The sequence below is a fragment of the Drosophila montana genome, unplaced genomic scaffold, assembly GCF_035044405.1.
Source record: "Drosophila montana isolate Dmon_TW-CO22-7 unplaced genomic scaffold, ASM3504440v1 contig_3848_1, whole genome shotgun sequence".
Lineage (NCBI taxonomy): Eukaryota > Metazoa > Arthropoda > Insecta > Diptera > Drosophilidae > Drosophila > Drosophila montana.
The window spans coordinates 2,180,108-2,197,014 of NW_026998720.1; the positions used below are offsets into that span (position 1 = coordinate 2,180,108).

At 43.8% G+C, this 16,907-nt stretch overlaps 4 protein-coding genes across 5 annotated transcripts in view; 2 read left to right on the plus strand and 2 right to left on the minus strand.

Moving 5' to 3' along the window:
* Nucleotides 1-8,254, minus strand: part of LOC135438550 (patj homolog) — a 40,022-nt gene extending 31,768 nt beyond the window's left edge. The window contains exons 1-3 of one of the 2 annotated variants that reach the window (XM_064696896.1): nucleotides 8,160-8,254; nucleotides 2,067-4,224; nucleotides 1,122-2,015 (exon numbers count right to left, since the gene is read on the minus strand). In XM_064696896.1, coding sequence (XP_064552966.1) covers nucleotides 1,162-2,015; nucleotides 2,067-3,879 — 2,667 coding nt within the window. In that variant the 5' untranslated portion in view covers nucleotides 3,880-4,224; nucleotides 8,160-8,254 and the 3' untranslated portion in view covers nucleotides 1,122-1,161. Of the gene's footprint in view, nucleotides 1-1,121; nucleotides 4,225-8,159 lie in introns of both variants that reach the window. The other variant, XM_064696895.1, reaches the window with a different exon arrangement.
* A 2,563-nt stretch (nucleotides 8,255-10,817) lies between these two features.
* Nucleotides 10,818-12,900, plus strand: hmw (hemingway). The gene is made up of 4 exons (XM_064696657.1): nucleotides 10,818-11,151; nucleotides 11,230-12,404; nucleotides 12,466-12,625; nucleotides 12,677-12,900. Exons 1-4 carry the CDS (start codon nucleotides 10,978-10,980, stop codon nucleotides 12,812-12,814), a joined length of 1,647 nt encoding a protein of 548 aa, XP_064552727.1. The 5' UTR covers nucleotides 10,818-10,977; the 3' UTR covers nucleotides 12,815-12,900.
* WRNexo (WRN exonuclease) lies at nucleotides 12,871-14,512 on the minus strand. Its single transcript, XM_064696659.1, has 6 exons — nucleotides 14,364-14,512; nucleotides 14,205-14,303; nucleotides 13,943-14,148; nucleotides 13,662-13,889; nucleotides 13,362-13,605; nucleotides 12,871-13,304 (listed from the first exon to the last, which is right to left on the minus strand). The coding sequence occupies exons 1-6, from the start codon at nucleotides 14,421-14,423 to the stop codon at nucleotides 13,149-13,151; spliced, it is 993 nt and encodes a 330-aa protein (XP_064552729.1). The 5' UTR covers nucleotides 14,424-14,512; the 3' UTR covers nucleotides 12,871-13,148.
* Nucleotides 14,513-14,812: 300 nt separating this feature from the next.
* Nup43 (Nucleoporin 43kD) lies at nucleotides 14,813-16,113 on the plus strand. Its single transcript, XM_064696658.1, has 2 exons — nucleotides 14,813-15,212; nucleotides 15,270-16,113. Exons 1-2 carry the CDS (start codon nucleotides 14,858-14,860, stop codon nucleotides 16,061-16,063), a joined length of 1,149 nt encoding a protein of 382 aa, XP_064552728.1. The 5' UTR covers nucleotides 14,813-14,857; the 3' UTR covers nucleotides 16,064-16,113.
* The last annotated feature ends 794 nt before the right edge of the window (nucleotides 16,114-16,907 follow it).

The following is a 16,907-nucleotide window of genomic DNA, read 5'->3' on the forward strand; positions in this document are numbered from 1 at the left end:
GTCGACGTGCTGTCCAGGTGAGCCAGGCATTTAGGCAACTGAACAACGAACATCCGGATTCGAGTCCCAGGCTAATGCATTGTCGTATAATGTATTGTGATTGATGTTGTATAGTCTTAGCCGAAGCCTTATTGAATAAGTTAGGTGGATAGTATTTAACATTATCCTACATTTGCAATAAAAATATTAGAAAAATCAGAAAGAAGGGGCTATCTTCGCGACGCCGAAGATTTAATACCCTTGCAGACCGAACCTCAGAAGCACAGGGAAAATAGTTTGGTCAAAAAACTTGTTTATACAAGAAACTACTTTTCGACCGATGGGCAGCTATGTGATATAGTGGTCCGATGTTGATAGGATTTTGCATATAAGGAGAAAAGTAAAACTAATAAAAGTTTTTCATACAAGAACCTACTTTTCGACCGAACGGGTTCCGAAGGGTTCAGACATATGTACTGCGTGCAACAGAAAAAGGGACGTTTGAAAAGTTTCATGAAGATAGCTTTAAAATTGCGAGACTAGTTCGAATAAAAACAGACAGACGGACGGATAGACAGACGGACATGGCTATATCGACTCGGATGTTGTTACTGATCATGAACATATATACTTTATGGGGTCGGAGATGTCTCCTTCTATGCGTTACATATTTCGAGACAAAATTATAATACAATTCGCAGTGGTATAAAAAGTAATCGGAAGTGTCCGATTGGGGATCAGAAAACAGGATATCGATTCTTATCGATTGCTTGGAAAAGTGTCAAGCTATCGACTACCAGAAACAAACTCGCACTGTGCGGGCACTTGGAGGACCTACGTTTAAAATGTAAGTCTTAGGCTCTTATAGATTCCGAGATCTACTCGTTTATTTACACGGGCGGACAGATGAAGAGATGTACGGACGTAACTAGATCGACTCGACTATTGTTGCTGACCAAGAATATATGTACTTTTTATCCATATTTAGTGGGTTCAGGGTATACAAAATTAGACCGTAACATGTATATACCACAAATTAAAAAGTAAAATCTGAATTGCTTAGACATGCGAACTGACCACTAATTGAGAATTCGTTAATCTAATTGAATGTTTATCAAAATATATTGTTTTTTTATACTCACGCATTAGAAGCGGGCGCTCCGGTTGTGGCCCTGCCCGGCACTATGTGCTGCTCGCCGAATCGCCAATGGGCGAGGCCATGTTGCTGTTGCTGTCCGAGGTGGAGAGTGGGCGGCAAATGCCGAGACGCGTTGTGCCCGTTGGCATGGCCTTCAGTATGGCCACCGCATCGTCGAGGTCGAGACCCTGGAGCATATAGTCGCCAACGCTGATTAGACGATCGCCCGGAAAGATCTGGTTGGTTGCCTCCGCAGCACCACCGCGTATCAGGCCACGTATCACAATAACACTGCTCTCCGCATCGAGCGGATCCTGATAGTCTAGTATGGAGAAGCCGAAGCCCTGCTCTGACTTGTCAATCTGCACGACTGTCACCTCGCAGCTCCACAGCGCCAGTCCGGACACATTCTCCAGCGATTTGGAGCGCTGCGCTGCTGCCCCGGTCCCGGCCCAGGCCGCGGCGCCGGTTACGGCGACGGCAACAGCAGCCGCAGCGGTTGCTGATTCCGTCAGCGTCGTCGAGCTGGATGTGTATAGGGAGCTCTCCGATTGCGCCTTGCTCAGCAGATTCTGCAGGCTCTTATGGCCGCCGGGCAGCAGGCTGCGCGACTCGAAGGCCTCCGCATTCCGCGAGGTATTGATAATGCAGGGCGCACGGGTGCCGCGGGCACAGACCAGCTTCACGCTAGCCGGCAACTCTTTAAGTATCTTGACCACATCGACGTGACGCAGGCCCTGCAGCTTGTGCTCGTTGACCTGGAGCAGCTCGTCGCCCGGCCGCAGTATGCCCTGCCTGCCGACGGGACCGTCCTCGAGTATCGAGCGTATGTAATGATGCGGACGCTTCTCAATGCCGCACTCGACGTCGACGGTGCCCTCGAGGCTGATCCCTAGACCTGAAAGTTTATTTATTTCGGCAACTAAAATTTCACTGTCGGGAAACTCACTTTTCCAGGCCGCCCGCAGCGACGTGGCGCTGGGACTGGACAATTTCGGCGGCATGGCTACGGGCGGTGTGGGCGTGGCCGTGGGCGTGTCCAGCTCATTGGTGGGCGTCTTGCCATGATCCGGCTGGCCAACGGCTGCAGCTCCAGCTGCGGGCTTCGACTCAGCCATCAGCTCCGGCTCCAGTTCCTGCTCCGGCTCTGGACACTGCTCGTCGGTGTCATTGCCGCTATCATGATCATGCCCGTGGCCATTGCTATTGCCGTTGCCGTTGGTCAGATGTGGGGCACTGTGGTCGCTGCGATCCAGCATATGCGACAGATTCGAATCCACGGTGTCCCGCGAGGGCAGCTCTGGAAAATCCGCCAGTAGTTGATTGTCGCCAGCATCGGTGACAACGGAGTCCGCATCAGCGGATTTTGGCGGCAGCCAGCTGAGCGTCGCTATGGAGGGCGAGCCGGGCATCGAGAGCTGCGACTGGGCATCGCCATCGTTGACGCTCGGGCCGACCTTCATCTCCGTGAGAGCCACCTGCAGATGCTCGTACTTGCGGCCGCGCAGGAAACGCTCCAACGTCAGATGCACCTCAATGTCCGTATTGCGCAGCAACTCCACGGCCTGGTGATTGGTCACGCCCGACAGAGTGCGACCATCGACGGCCACGATGCGATCGTTGATCTGAATCTGGCCGCTCATCTCGGCGGCGCTGCCCTCAATGATGCTCTTCACAAATATGCCCGACAAATCCTCCTCCTCGCACACGTAGCCGGCTACGGTAATACCCAAGCCGTAGACATTCTTGTGCAGCTCCACGATATACGTTTCGGTTTCGGGTGAGTCCGCGTATGTGGAGGGCGACTCGGAGCCCAGAGAGCAACAGTCGCCATCATCGGCATTGGGCGTTGCCGTCGCCGTCGTCGTCGCCATTGTCGTTGCCAACTTTTTGCCGGCTATCACAGTGCCATCCATGTGCGCCTTCGCCATCTCCATCTCCTCCTCCCCATCCCCATCGCCATCATCATCGTCATCATCATCCAGCCAGCGAGGGCCCAACGGCAATTGCAGCGATTGTCGTGCCGTCAGGAGTGCTGTCGTCGGCGGTGGCGACAGTATTGAGTAGGGCACAATATCCAAATCCTGCAGGCAACGGTTGCTGTCCGAGCTGCTGCTGGCCAGATGAGTGGGTATGGGCGGCAGCGGCAGATCGGCCAGTTCTGTATCGGGCACGGCTGCGGCGGCGGCGGCGGAAATTGCGGGCAAGGGCAAGGGCAAGGGCAAGGGCAAGGACAATGGCAAGGACAGGGGCAAGGGCAGGGTCAGGGGCACAAGCGCTGACACATTGCCCTGATCGGCTGTATCGCCAGCCGGGGCGCCAGTGACCAGGCCAACCAGACTGCCGACATCCAGTGGAGTGGTTGCCGTGGCCAAGCTCGGATTTTGAAATAAATGCCGCGACAGTTCTTCCGGGTCGGAGAGGAGCTTAGTTGGTATAATGGGCGCATGACTGGCCAGCGTATGATAATCGATGGCCGTCGGCTCCACCGGCCTTGCCACAATCAGACGCACCTGAGCTCCGGTCTGACGAAGAACTGTGGCCACCTGCTCCGAGCTGAAGCCACGTAGATTTACATCGCCAATCTGTAGCAGATGATCGCCCACCTGCAAACGCTGATCACGCTCTGCGACGCCGCCCGGTGTCAGCGCCTTAATGACCACGCCCGTGCTGCGACCGCCCACCAATATAAAGCCCAAGCCGTTGCCATCATTGATCAAATCGATAACCTCCACCTGCGACCATTCGGTGCTCAACACCATGACGCCGCTCTAAGACCAGCTGCTGCTGCTGCTGCTGTTGCTGCTGCTTTTGCTGCTGCTTTTGCTACTGCTCCAGTAAATGCTGTACTTGTGGGGTTAACTGTGGCGCCGCTCAAGCTTGCTGCTAACATGACCGCTGGTGGTGCTGTTGGGCAATGTTCTTGTTGTTCTTGTTGCTGGTTAATCGTTTTCACTTACGTATATTTATTGTACATATTGCAGTTATTGGATTTATTCACCTTCACCGCATTCAAATAATGATTATGGCCTGGCCGGATAACGGCTCCTGGCACCGTCGACGCCAACAACATTATCGACTACAGCCGCACGCAGCCCGCAAGACGCCTGCAATTATTGGAGAAATACTTTAAGTGCTGCTGGCAGCGCGGCGCGGCGCGGCGCGGCGCACGCCACGTATACGCAACGTCCGTATACGTATACGCAATGCCGTGCAGCGTGTGAAACGCGAATTCCAATTGCTGTCCAGAGCAGACGACAGCCAACGACTGCTTCTCGCTTTTTTTTTTGTTTTATTTCTTTTTATTATTTCTTTTTCATATTTAGTTTATTTATTTTATATTTGTGTGTTGCTGTTGCTTAGGCAGCCGCGTGTTTGAGCGCTTTTTTTAATGGCACCTTTTTTGCACGATTTCGTAATTTACATGCACACACACGCACGGGCGCACACCTACACCATCACACACACACACACACACACACGCACGCTTATGTGGAGCAAATGGTTTTTGCCTGCCGTTCACGTGCGACGCATGTTTGACATTCAACTGCGACGCAACATACCACCTCCTCGCCTCCGTCCCCCTTTGGCGGGCAATTAATTTGGAAAATGAGAAAAACTGTCGGTGTACGCGACAAGTTAGCGGGCTTTACTACGGACTACTCTGTACTACTATGTGCCACACTCACTCACACACGCACACACACATAGACAGAAACAAATTGCAGCCAACGGTAATTCGAATAAGCTACCAATAAATGGCAACTTATATATACACATGTGTGTGTGTGTGTGTGTTTTTGTTGGTAGGTTTTTGGAATGTGGCTGAATTTGGAGCAGCATTCGAAGCAAAACTTTGCTGTGCTTTCTCCTCATAATGCGACGCGTCTAGAGATGAGGCATAATTGAGCGTTAGGAATTTTAATAGGTGTTTAAGTATTTAAGTAAGTTTTCTAGTCATATGTTATTAGTTCTAATAACTATGATAGATTTCGTTTAAAGGCAGGCGAACTTTTTTATATGCATTACAAAACTGCTAGAATTAAAAAAACAAGATTTATTGAATGGAATTAAATTGAATTAAATGTAAAAAAAATTATTTATGATGGTTCGCTAATAATAACTAGTATTAAAAAAAAAAATATTTATATAGTAGAATAGAATAAAAAAAATAATAATAATAACAATAATAATTATAATAATAAAAATAACCCAAGTAATATGAATAATTATAATAAAAATAATAATTATAATTATAACAATCATAAAAATAAAAAATATAAAAATATAATAATGCCGAAGTGCAGCCGAATTATATCGAAAAAAATTCAGATTAAAAAAAATGGTTTTCCATTTTTGTTTTTAATAAACTAACTAACTAAATCCTGGAGCTCCAGCTACATAATAATTAATTAAAATAAAACATATAATATTAGTAATAAAAATAATAATAATAATAATTACAATAATAGTTATAATCATAATATTAATAATATATAATAGTAATAAAATAAGAATAAATATATACATAACATTCAAGGCTTAAATCTCAAAGGCCTAAATTTCAATTTCTTTATTAAAATATTAAAAAAATATGTCTATGCATTATATATAATCAAATAATCTGGGATTTTAGCTGTTGTGATTATATTCATAACGAAAAAATAATAAACAGATTAATAATGTGAAACGATGTATTTAAATAAATTAGAAAAGACCTTTGCCTGAAACTACCAAACTTTAAAGTTAATTGCCAATTCAAAGTCAATTCATGAAAATATAAGCTGTTATTGCAATCAATATCAGCAAAAACAAAACAAAATTAAATATCTTTCAAGTGTCAATAAGCTACATTTCCATTTGGTCAATAACCTAGGCAAATAATTTTCAAGTTAAGCAATATTTTCTTTTGCTAGCAAGATAAATGTGCAGAGCTCTGAATAAATAAACACATTTTGCATACATTTTCTTATTAGTTTGAAAGAAAATTAAATTAATTTGATTCATTCAATAGTTCAATATTTAGATAAAACCTTATAAGATTAATAAAAACAATAATAAAAAAATGCATATATATATAAATATAAATAAAAAAAAATAAAAAAAATGGTAAATATAAAAAAAAAATGTATATATTGATATATTATTTCTGCTAACAAAAATTATATATCAAGCATAACAGAATAAAATAATTATCAAAAAATATTTCTCAAATTATAACAGATGGATTATGCCTTTAAGCTTCACATCAATATTTTTTAGAATCTTTAACTTAGGAATTGAAGCTGTCAGATTTTTAAAATCGTAAACAAATATTCAAAATAAGCACAAAATACACTAACTACAGACTTTACTAACTACTAACTTTAATAGTGAAAAAGTTCGATTTAAGCACATAACTGAGAGCTATTCAGCACAGTTTCCACAGCTGGGCCTGGTCATAAGGCTCATCTCTATGGGCTGCTAACGAGTTGCAGCTGAACGGTGGCATGATGCCATCAATTTTTTGTGTTTGTGACGCTGTGCAACGCTTGCCATTGACTGCAGCTGTCAATTCAGCGCTGATTGACTTTGCGTTCAGCCAGGCACGGATTGGCGCACGGGGCGTATGATTAACGCGCGCGCCTGTTTGGCTAGAATTGTAGCCGTTGGCCTTTGTCCGCTGTCCGTTGTCCGTTGTCCGTTGTCCTGACTACTCCGGCTGGTTTGCTTTAGCTTTTGGTCATTTGTTTGCAGACCTGCTGGCCCCACTGCCCATGCAATGTGCTTCATTTAGCTTGGCTGCGGTTGACGAGCACGCAAGTGAGCCGGGGGCCTGGGGCCGGAACTGTAGGCGAGTACCATGGCGTGGACGACAGCGTGGACTGTGGCATCCTAGCCCGTTACACAAAAAGTAGGCCAAGCGCGTTTGAAGTTTACAATGCGTCTGCTGACTTTTGTGTGTGTGTGTGGGGTGGATTTGTTGCTTGTCTGTGTGTGTGTGTGTAGAGCCTGCTATTTTTATATGTCACAAATTAAGGCCTGCTCCAGCTGCGGCTCCTACTTCTGCTGCTGAGCCAGTTTTCACATTCATTTTCATTTTATTGCCGCTGGCCACTGTTGCTTCTTACGCACTTCAAGTTGCTGCTGCTGCCGCTGCCGCTGACCCACTGAGCCTTATTAGCCGGCGCAGCGTTTTGGCCCGCTCAAGTCAAGTGACAAAAATCGATAAATGGCAACAACATCATATAGTAGAAAAATGGGCCAGATGAAGCCGCAGCCTGGCGTGCTTACTCCTTTCTGTTTTTTTTTTGTACTTTTTGTTGCTGCTGCTGTGCTCAGGCCTACGCCTACATAAATGGCCACGCCCACGCCCACGCCTACACCTAATGAATTTGACTTTCGACTGCTCTATTTGGCTCATAGTTGTTGGTTGTTGTCGTTATTCCTGACTTGGCTTACGCCGCAGACTGAGGCAAGCTTCCAGCCGCATGACTGTTGCTGTGCGGTTGTGGCTGCGCCTTTTGACCTACCTAGGGGCGACGATGGCGACGGCTTTTAGCCAAATTGCGCGAGCATTGCCTGCAGTTTGGCACACATAAAAAAAAAAACGGAAAAAGTAAAAAGCGAAGAAACTTGTGAACTTGCGGGCAAAAGTCGTGCACGCAATTACTTAGCAGTTGCTGTCGCCGAACCAAAGCCAAGTCAGGCTAGTTATATTTTTGCTAACAGCTAACAACGCGGCGTATAAGCAATGCCGCAGTTTGGTTAAAGCCACGCACACACAGCGCGTAGCGAGGTTTTCTATTGATTTAACAAGCGACGATGCAGCCAAACAAAAGGCGAAACCGTGTGGTTAAAGCCCGCAGCAATCGGAGCTGATCTGGGCCACAGCCACAGCCGCAGCCACAGCGGTTGAAGTGTGTGTGTGTGCGTGCGTGTGTGTGCGTGTGTTGACTCAATTTGAACTGCATTCGCAGCTGTTGCATATTATTAATTTATTTTGAGGGCCGGCTGTTAATTAGCTTTGTGCTCGGCTTTCCATTTTGGCCATTTTACTCACTTCATCAACACATTGCTCTTGGCCAGCTTGACCAGGCTTGGCAGCTCTGGCTCCACTTTGTTTTATTTACTCTGTTTTTTTTTTTTTTTTTATTTTTATTTTTTTTTTCACTTTTTTGTTTTATTTCTAATCTTTGTGCTTTCTGGTTTTTATCAGTTTACGCGCGCATTTTACGGCCCGACAACACGCCCGCACGCGACAATGCTGCTTGGTCAAATGTATTGCCCGCTGGCCAGATTGTCTTTGCTATGCTGTGCTCTGCTCTCTGCTTTCAGCTCTCCGCTCGCACGTGGCGCCTCCACGGGGTGGCTGTGCTCCCTGCGACGGCGCCGTGTGCCACGTGGCGCTCTCGCTCCCGCTCGACGCTCGGCACTCGGCATTCGGGCCAATATTTACATATGAAGTTGACGCGAGGCGGCAGTTGGCGGCGCCTGAAGTTGCCGCCGCGTAGCATTCATTCAACTTTTGCGATTGTGGGGAGAGTGCGTAAGAAAGCTTTTCGCCACAGTGCCGCTGTCTAAGATGATTTTCAGGGGGGTAAAATATATCTAATATATATATATATATATATATATATATATATATATATATATATTTTATAAAAGAACTGTTTAGGTTCAAAATAAATGAGCAAAAAATTGAGCAAGCATAGAAAGCTTGCACCTCAACCATTACATTTACCTAATCATTTTTGGTAGATGAACAGAGGCAATTATAAATATAAAATTTCAAGACTTAAACCAAAACCTGGGCTTATGGATGAGAAAAGACAGACTCACGCACCGAAGCTTCAGCCTGGGAGTTGGTTTGAACCGTCAACCGAATTACGGATCTTTTTTAGATTTGCTGCTAATTCGCATTCTGATCAAAGTTTCCAAAAATATGAATTGAATTGAATTTTCATTAAAAAGTTTAACTTTTAACTCTCTCCTGCCTCCTTGTTTGTTAAACGTTTAAAAGTAAAATTGTTTACTTCCTGTAAAGGTTTGAAACTTTATGTTAACTCGGTGCATAAGCAATTACATCAGCACAAGTTGAATACTAAGGTTATTTACGCCCTGAATCCAATGAAATTAAATTAATTAATATTAACATTTTTTTTTGTCTAAAAATGTCCTGATCCAAACCTCCAATGCGATTGTGATTTTAGCATTCGGTAAAGTTAAACATTTTATAAAGTAATTGATTTTTAAAATAAACGACTTTCGAAATAAGTTGAAGAACCATTGACTAAGAAGCTCACAAACAACATTTTCTGAAAAAGTGTAAATAAAATAAATATATATAGAAAAGTTTTGTATTTTCACAACTGCGATTTAGGCAAATTTCATATGCGATTTTATTTTACTTACATAAAACATTTAAATTGACTTAGATATATATAAATTACTAGCTGGTATAACCCGGCTTTGTCCGTGGCACGTAAAAAATAAATTCTCTCAAAAAGTTTGAAGCCGAACGGACTGTAAAAAAAAACTTTCATACAACCGTTTTCCGCTATTTTGAAACTGTTGCGGCCGAAATTTCTGAAATCGCTGAAACACGTTTTCATTCAGTTCTTATGTAGAGCTTTGAAAATAAGTTTGAAGCAAATCGGACAAAACTTTAAACTTCGGCTAAAAAATCTTTGAATCGCACTTTCCACCGAGGAAGCTTAGATTCTTTGAAAATTGTGAAATGATCCTTTCAAATGATTTTAAGCGCGAAACGTCACCAAACAAATCTTTGACTGCCATTTCCACCAAGGAGGAATGCATTTTTCGAAAAGTGGTAAACACCACTCAAATGAATTTGAACAAAGATCTTTGAAAATGAGTTTGAGGCCGATCGGATGGTAAACAAAAAAGTTGCATACAAACGTTATTCGCGATTTTTCCACACATGCGGGTGGAATTTCCCGCAACCTTTTTTTAACGTGCACCTCCATCACATAAGGTAAATACAGTAAAAATTTCAGATTCCTAGTACTTACGGCTTGGGCTGTGCGTTGATCATCAATCAATCAGTCAGTCAATCAGTCAGTCAATCAGTCAGTCAGTCAGTCATTCAGGACAAACAGTTTTAAATATAAAGATAAATATATTATTTTTAAATATTATATTTGTTCTAATTTTATTCTCGTCATATATGTTTAATGTATTTAAAGCATTAGTTGGACAACAAGTGTGCTCCTTCTGGTAGGCGCTAGGACAATAAACAAACCTCCTGCGCCTGCTCCGTTGTCCACGGCAACCACGGCCAGCAAGGGCTACTGAAGTCCAAAAATAAATGCAACCAATAAGCTGAGTTCCACCTGCCAGTGACTAGCAGACGGTTGGCAGCAACACCTTAAGACACTGCAAAGTCAAAGTGGAGCACAATCAAGGTGTTAGAGAAATTTGAAACAAGAAAGTGCGGCGGGTGTGAAGAAAGCAGCTAACGAAGTAAAAGGAAAAGAAATCAAATATTTATTGCTCGCAACTAACGTTACATAGCACCTGCCACAAGCTCAACCAAAAGCAGTGGGCACAATGGGTTCAGTGCACCGTTTGGTCGCCCCGTCGGTGTCCCACATCCCAGTCAAATGTAGAAAACGTAGTGAGAAATCGAACTCTGAAAACCCAGTAATCGGCGAACGATGTGTCCCGGACATGGGAATATTCTACAATAAATTTCAGTGTGCCCGAAACAATTCTCAATAATACGACTCGATAAAGACATTATATTTGTTCCTATTATTTTACAAAAATAAAAAAAAATCTGGATCGTAACGCTAAAAATAAAACATAAAAATCACACTGATCAAGCCGGACTATAGTCAACGCCGCTATACAGCAAAATGACAACGCCGCCAGTCAACTCTGAGGAGGACTTCTACATGGATGAGCCATTTGATGATGAGTTGCCGTCCGAGGTTGAGGACGGACAGGAGTACGAGGAGGGGGAGCCAATTGACGAGCAGAGCGATTCTCAAAGCGACACCGATGTTGAGGCCGAGTTTCTGCGCGGTAATGTAAGTGCAACGCAGCAGATGCAGCTGCAGGTGCTGACCGTCAAAGAGTTTAGTCTCAACCCTATGCCACTCCCACAGCCCCATGCACGTCGTCAACAGATCTTTGCCAATCGCTCGGGCGGCGGCAGCGGATTCGTACGCCAAACCAAAATGACCTACGCCAGCTCCTCGTCCGAGGACGAATCAGGGGTGGTCATCACCAAGACTGTGGTCGAAGTAAATAAATCAATGCAGCTGACAGATGATGAAACCATGTCGGTGCGCACACTAATTCCAAGCAGCGCTAAGAACGGTAGCGGGCATCTAACCGAGCTGGAATCGGACGATAATGAATTGACTGAAGTGGAGGACGAGATGGAAAATGAGATGGCCGAAGAGGCGGAAATTGTGTCCGATAATGAATATGATGGCAACGATTTGGAATCCGAAAAAGATGATTTGGAAATAGAGCAATTGGAAGACGACGAAGAGCAGGAGGGAGATATCGTTGATGTTAAGCTAAAGAAATCAACCGACGATCTAGTCGATGTCGAAGATGCCAACGAAAGCGAGACGGACGAGACAGCTCAAAACGACATAGCAGACATTGAGCTGAGAGATATGACTATGCCAGATAATCAAAATGTGACAAAACGACAAAAAAAGAAGCGTGGACATCAGTACCATCCGAATCTACTAAGGAAACCCATTGTGGATGAGGATGCACCACTTGTGCCCAAGCTCGAAAATATCTATGATGACAACGGGGAGGAGGTTTATAATCTGGACGAGGATGGACTTGCAGCAGGTGATCCGCTAAATGTCAAGTTCCTGGAACAGCAAATGACACAAATGTCGGAGATGATTATGAAAACATTTCGTCTCAACGGCGGCTCCGCGGACAACAGTGCACTGGAACAGCTGGCTTTGGCCACAAAACTGATGAAAAAGCAAGGCAAGAAACTGTCTGAATTGGATGTGGATGAGGAGGCAGACTCAATGGTGTCTGACAAAACTTCAGCTACGGTGCTCTCGGAAAAAGTAGGACGTGGCAACTGCCGTTGCCCGTCAACCACAGACATTAATGAGTCCGAGCAGGATGTGTTTCTGATGGATGAGTGCGGCCAGGGCGATGGCCTGCTGCGCTATTCACATCATAAACAATCCCAATCGGCTCGCATCAACAGCCAGACACCCAGCAGTTTCAACAGTGACAACACTGGCTATCATGTTGACCTTCGGCGCCCGCGCTCCGTTGCCTCCTCGGAAGTCAAGTGAGTAGTGTCCAATTCAATGCCATAGCCCATATTCATATGTACAACTCGCTTCCTCCAGCTACAAGAATTTGGGACGCAAGAGCTTCAGCTTCACCAATCCACAGGTGCGCGAAATTGAGCGACAGAATAATATTTTACTGAAGAAAATGATGAACGTTAAGCCTACAATTAAGCCAACCATTAACGCAACCAAATCCAGCACTAATCTGCAAACAAAGGTGAGTAAATCTATGATGGAATCTGAGTATTAGATACAACCTACTTTACAGAAGCAGGCGCCACCGGCGCCACGCTTGACAAGCGCTGCGGTTAATCGAAAGAAATATCAACGACAGATCGACTTGGACAATGATGTGCTCAAGCGCAAGCTGGAGGCGGTTGGATCACGCCGGCCCATATTCAAGTGAGCGCGCATCTGATCATTGATATAATTATTATAATTTTAGAAATGTTCAAAAGCGAATTTACCAAATTAAAATTTAATGCAAGTTAAGAGCTGTAGTAAAATTATATAAGGTCGTCTCAGAAGTACAAATTATAAGTGAGAACCTTAACAAAAATTGGGTTATAGTATAAACAATACATGTATAATAAAAGGTGCAATAGAATTGGAAATAAAATTTAAATAACTATTTGAACAGTCAGGGTTATACTTAAAAAATAATAAAAGATTGCACCTCTAGCAGAATTGGAAATAAAGCTTAAATATCTAGTTGAAAATTAAGCTGGTATACATCTGGTTTAAAGTGTCACCTCGTTGATTTTGGCCAAAAAGGATTCGCCCAGCGCCTTGACAGCCTTGAATGCAGAATCGCCGTTTTGCTCCTTAAACTCGGCCTCATTTTTCAGCTTCGTCTTCTCGCGCTGCTCTATTTCACGATAGATAAATTGACCAATCTAAGATGTTTTGGCATTAGGCAATGTTTGAAATTGTAAATTTACTTCTATACTCACATAAACATCTATGGCCGCATACATCAATTGATTCTCGTCCAGCGGTATCACATGCCATTTGCTCATGCGCACCTTTTTGCTCTTGTCCATGGCCTTTTTGGCAATGAAGTTTGCCAATCGCTCCAGGCTCCAGCGACCGCCTGTCTCGCAGACCTCATTGCACCATACGCCCAGATCGATGCATTTCTCGATAAGGGGCTCCGCAGCCACCTCGGGAAAGTCGCGCTCCAGCTTCCGAAAGTCGCTAAAAAGTCTTGACTTTGAGTGTATCCATTTATTTTCTCGATATAGAATACTTACGCCTTTATATTCACGCCATGCAGCCGCACCTTAGGATGGTTTAACAGTGCAACCAGCGCAGCTGGTATTTTCTTCAGTTTGCTTAACTGGTACACATAGCAGCAACGTTCCTCGACGCATATTTGTATCACGGATGATTTGCCAGGTCCGGTTTGGAAAGAGAACGGCCACTCCATGTCAAAGGCCATGGGCACAACATCCGCTTTGGTTTGCTTCTCTACCCATTGCCTGCAAAATATAAAATATTAGCTTGTACTTTCCAATGTGGTGCCTGTACTTACATGACTTCATCTGCTGAGGCTGCAATCTCGTGGGATTCGGTATAGTATTTGATGGCTCCGCGATATTTTATAAATGGCAACTTCTCTGGAATTTCTTTCTCCGGCGAAGGAGTTCCGTCCTCAGCCAATGATCGAGTGCTGCGCGTCAAGCGTGCGCTTCTGCGCTTGGGTGGGTTTTCTGTATCGGCGTTTTCCTTGTCCTTAATCTAAAATACACAATCATATTTCTTTATTCTTTATAAATATGTAGTGAATTACTCACTATTTCCGGCGTATCTTGATTCTTTCGTTTATTAGCAATTGCAGTCTTTTGCTTGGCGTCTTTAGTTGGCTTCGTTGTGTTTTCCTTAGCAGGTATTTTCTTCAACGAAATTTAATTAAAATAAGTATGCGTTTCTTTTGTTTGTTCTGCTATACATACCTGCTCTGTTTTACCATTATTTTTTGATTTTGGAGGCATTTTGATTAAATATTGATCCATTCTTCTTCAATATTTTTGTTTACTCTGAATTGCCGCCAAAATATTTGACAGTACTGAAAATCGCAATATCTTAGCATTAGATAGCATAAGCATTAAATTTAGCGATATGTGAAAATATCGATAGACAAGCACGAAAACCAATTTAAACACTTTATTGAAATTGTCATAAGATCGGTTCAAGCACATTTTAAAATTTCTTAATATGAAAACATAATAGGTAGGTAACTTGATAAACATTAAAATGAGTCAAGTGCGGGATGGCTAATAATCGATAATGTTTGGAAGCAGCTGTGTTCGTTATAATGCTGTTGTCGGAAAGTGGCCAAATTTGAAGTGACTTTTAACAGCTGCAGCTCAAATTTGAGCAGTTGTGCCTTTACAGTCTGGTTAATAACAGTTCGGCCAAATGTTAAGCTGATTGTTGCCGAAAACATATGTTTTTGCCCACAGACCGGCATCAGTTTAGTTATTTTGTGTTTTTTCAATTAATAGTTCAAGTTTATAAAAGAAAGAGCATCGAAATGTCCACATCAGTTGGTGCCCACTACATATCAGAGAAGGTATCAAAGGTACGTTGGCTGCCAGAGAAACTGCAGCAGAGCGAACGCTTCCTGACCGGCAGTTGGGACATGGACAACAATTTTGTGCGCGTGTGGCGTCTGCACGCCAATCCATACGCACAGGGTCTGGAGCATACACCGCGCTGCAACGACAAAGTGGCAGTCGAAGGTGATGTCACAGGCTTGGAGTTTCTCAACGACGACACCTTCGCTGTGGGCTGCGCCGACGGTAAGCATTGAAAACTGGTTAAAAACATTGCATTTCTATGTTTCCATATTCCGGCAGGTCACCTCAGCTTGTTTCACGTGCAGCGAGCCGTTGAGGAAGATCAAATTCAGCGCAAGGCACGCAGTGAACGCCTCCACGAATTCAAATGCAGTCAAACTAGGGCGCCTTGCACGGCAATCGCTGTATACGGCACGGACATAGCCACCGTTGGCGAGGATGGACGACTCAATGTGTTGAGTGCCAACAATTTGAAGCAGGTGAAGCGCGCCATCGACGCGGACAGCATGACACTCTTGGCCGTTTCCTATGTTAGCCAGCATCAGCTGGTGACCGCCAATCGAATGGGCGTCATTCGCATGTTCGATGTACGCACAGCCGGCGATGGACAGCCGAAAGCCTCATTTATGGCCGCCTGCCAGGACACGAAGAGCTCGAACTTTGTCTCTGCGATGGCCACACATCCCATGCAGCAGCACATACTCATCTGCGGCAGCGAGGAGGGCTCTATTACAGTGTGGGATCTGCGCAATTTGGAATACCCGGCCTCATATCTGAGCGCACACAATAGCCCTATCACCGATATAGGATTTCATCGCCAGGATCCTTCCAAGCTGTTCAGTGCAGCCGAGGCCGGTGAGGTGTGGATGTGGTCGGAGAAGAAACAGCACTTTGATGCCAGCCAAAACGATGGCAGCAGCGCCTGGCTCTGCGGTGATCGGCTGCGCACCATGGTCAATGTTGATGGCGTCCTGACCAACATACGCAAAGCGGTCAATTCATTCGATGTCCATGGCTCAAGGATGGTCTGTGGCAGCGATACGGAAGCCGTTTATATCGTGAATGATGTTTAAACATTGTTCGATTTCTACTGCATTTTAAATAAATTTCTACTTCTATTATATTCTGGTTTTCTGTTATTCTGACTTTTATAGGGCAAATCAAAGGAGTGATTGGAGGTCGCATATCCTTGTAGATGTTTGGTCAACAAAATATTTCTTTTGGCAAAGCGTATGTTAGTCCTCTAGGAGGGAGTAATTATATAACGAGATATATAGACATCTTTCTAGTTTTTATATAAATATTCTTGACCTGTATTAACAAGCGACCCGATATAACGATATCCTGTGTATCTATGTAAGCTACTCTTTCAGTTCTAAATCTTTCTTTATAAAATTTAAAATATCTTTAGCTTTCTGTTGGGGAAAATAAGTTAGAATTGAGCAGATCGAGCCAACATATCCTTATAGTTGAACTAACGGTTACAATATGAGTATAAAATCATGTTTTTGATTTCAATGTCTATACTATATCACATAGATTCTCTGGTAAAAATCGGTCAAAAATTGAGTTTTTGTTAAAAAGAACAGCTTAGTATAGAAAGACATTGTAAGTTTGCTAAATGCCATGTCTGCAAGGGTATTTAATATTCGGCATCGCAAGAATTACAATTCTATCGCCTTTTTTAGAATTGAGCCTTTTAAGTTTTGACAACATCTTGGGATAACCATGCTTAAAGAAATCGATTTTAAATAAGTTAACGACTTTTTGTATATTTTATGCATTTAATTTCAGTACACGCAAAATTGGCTTAAATCAAAGCACCTGACTTACACATACTATTTATGCCTACTAATACAACTACATCTAAATATACAATGTCTTAAATATATATTTCTGGGTGCTGCTGTGTGGTAA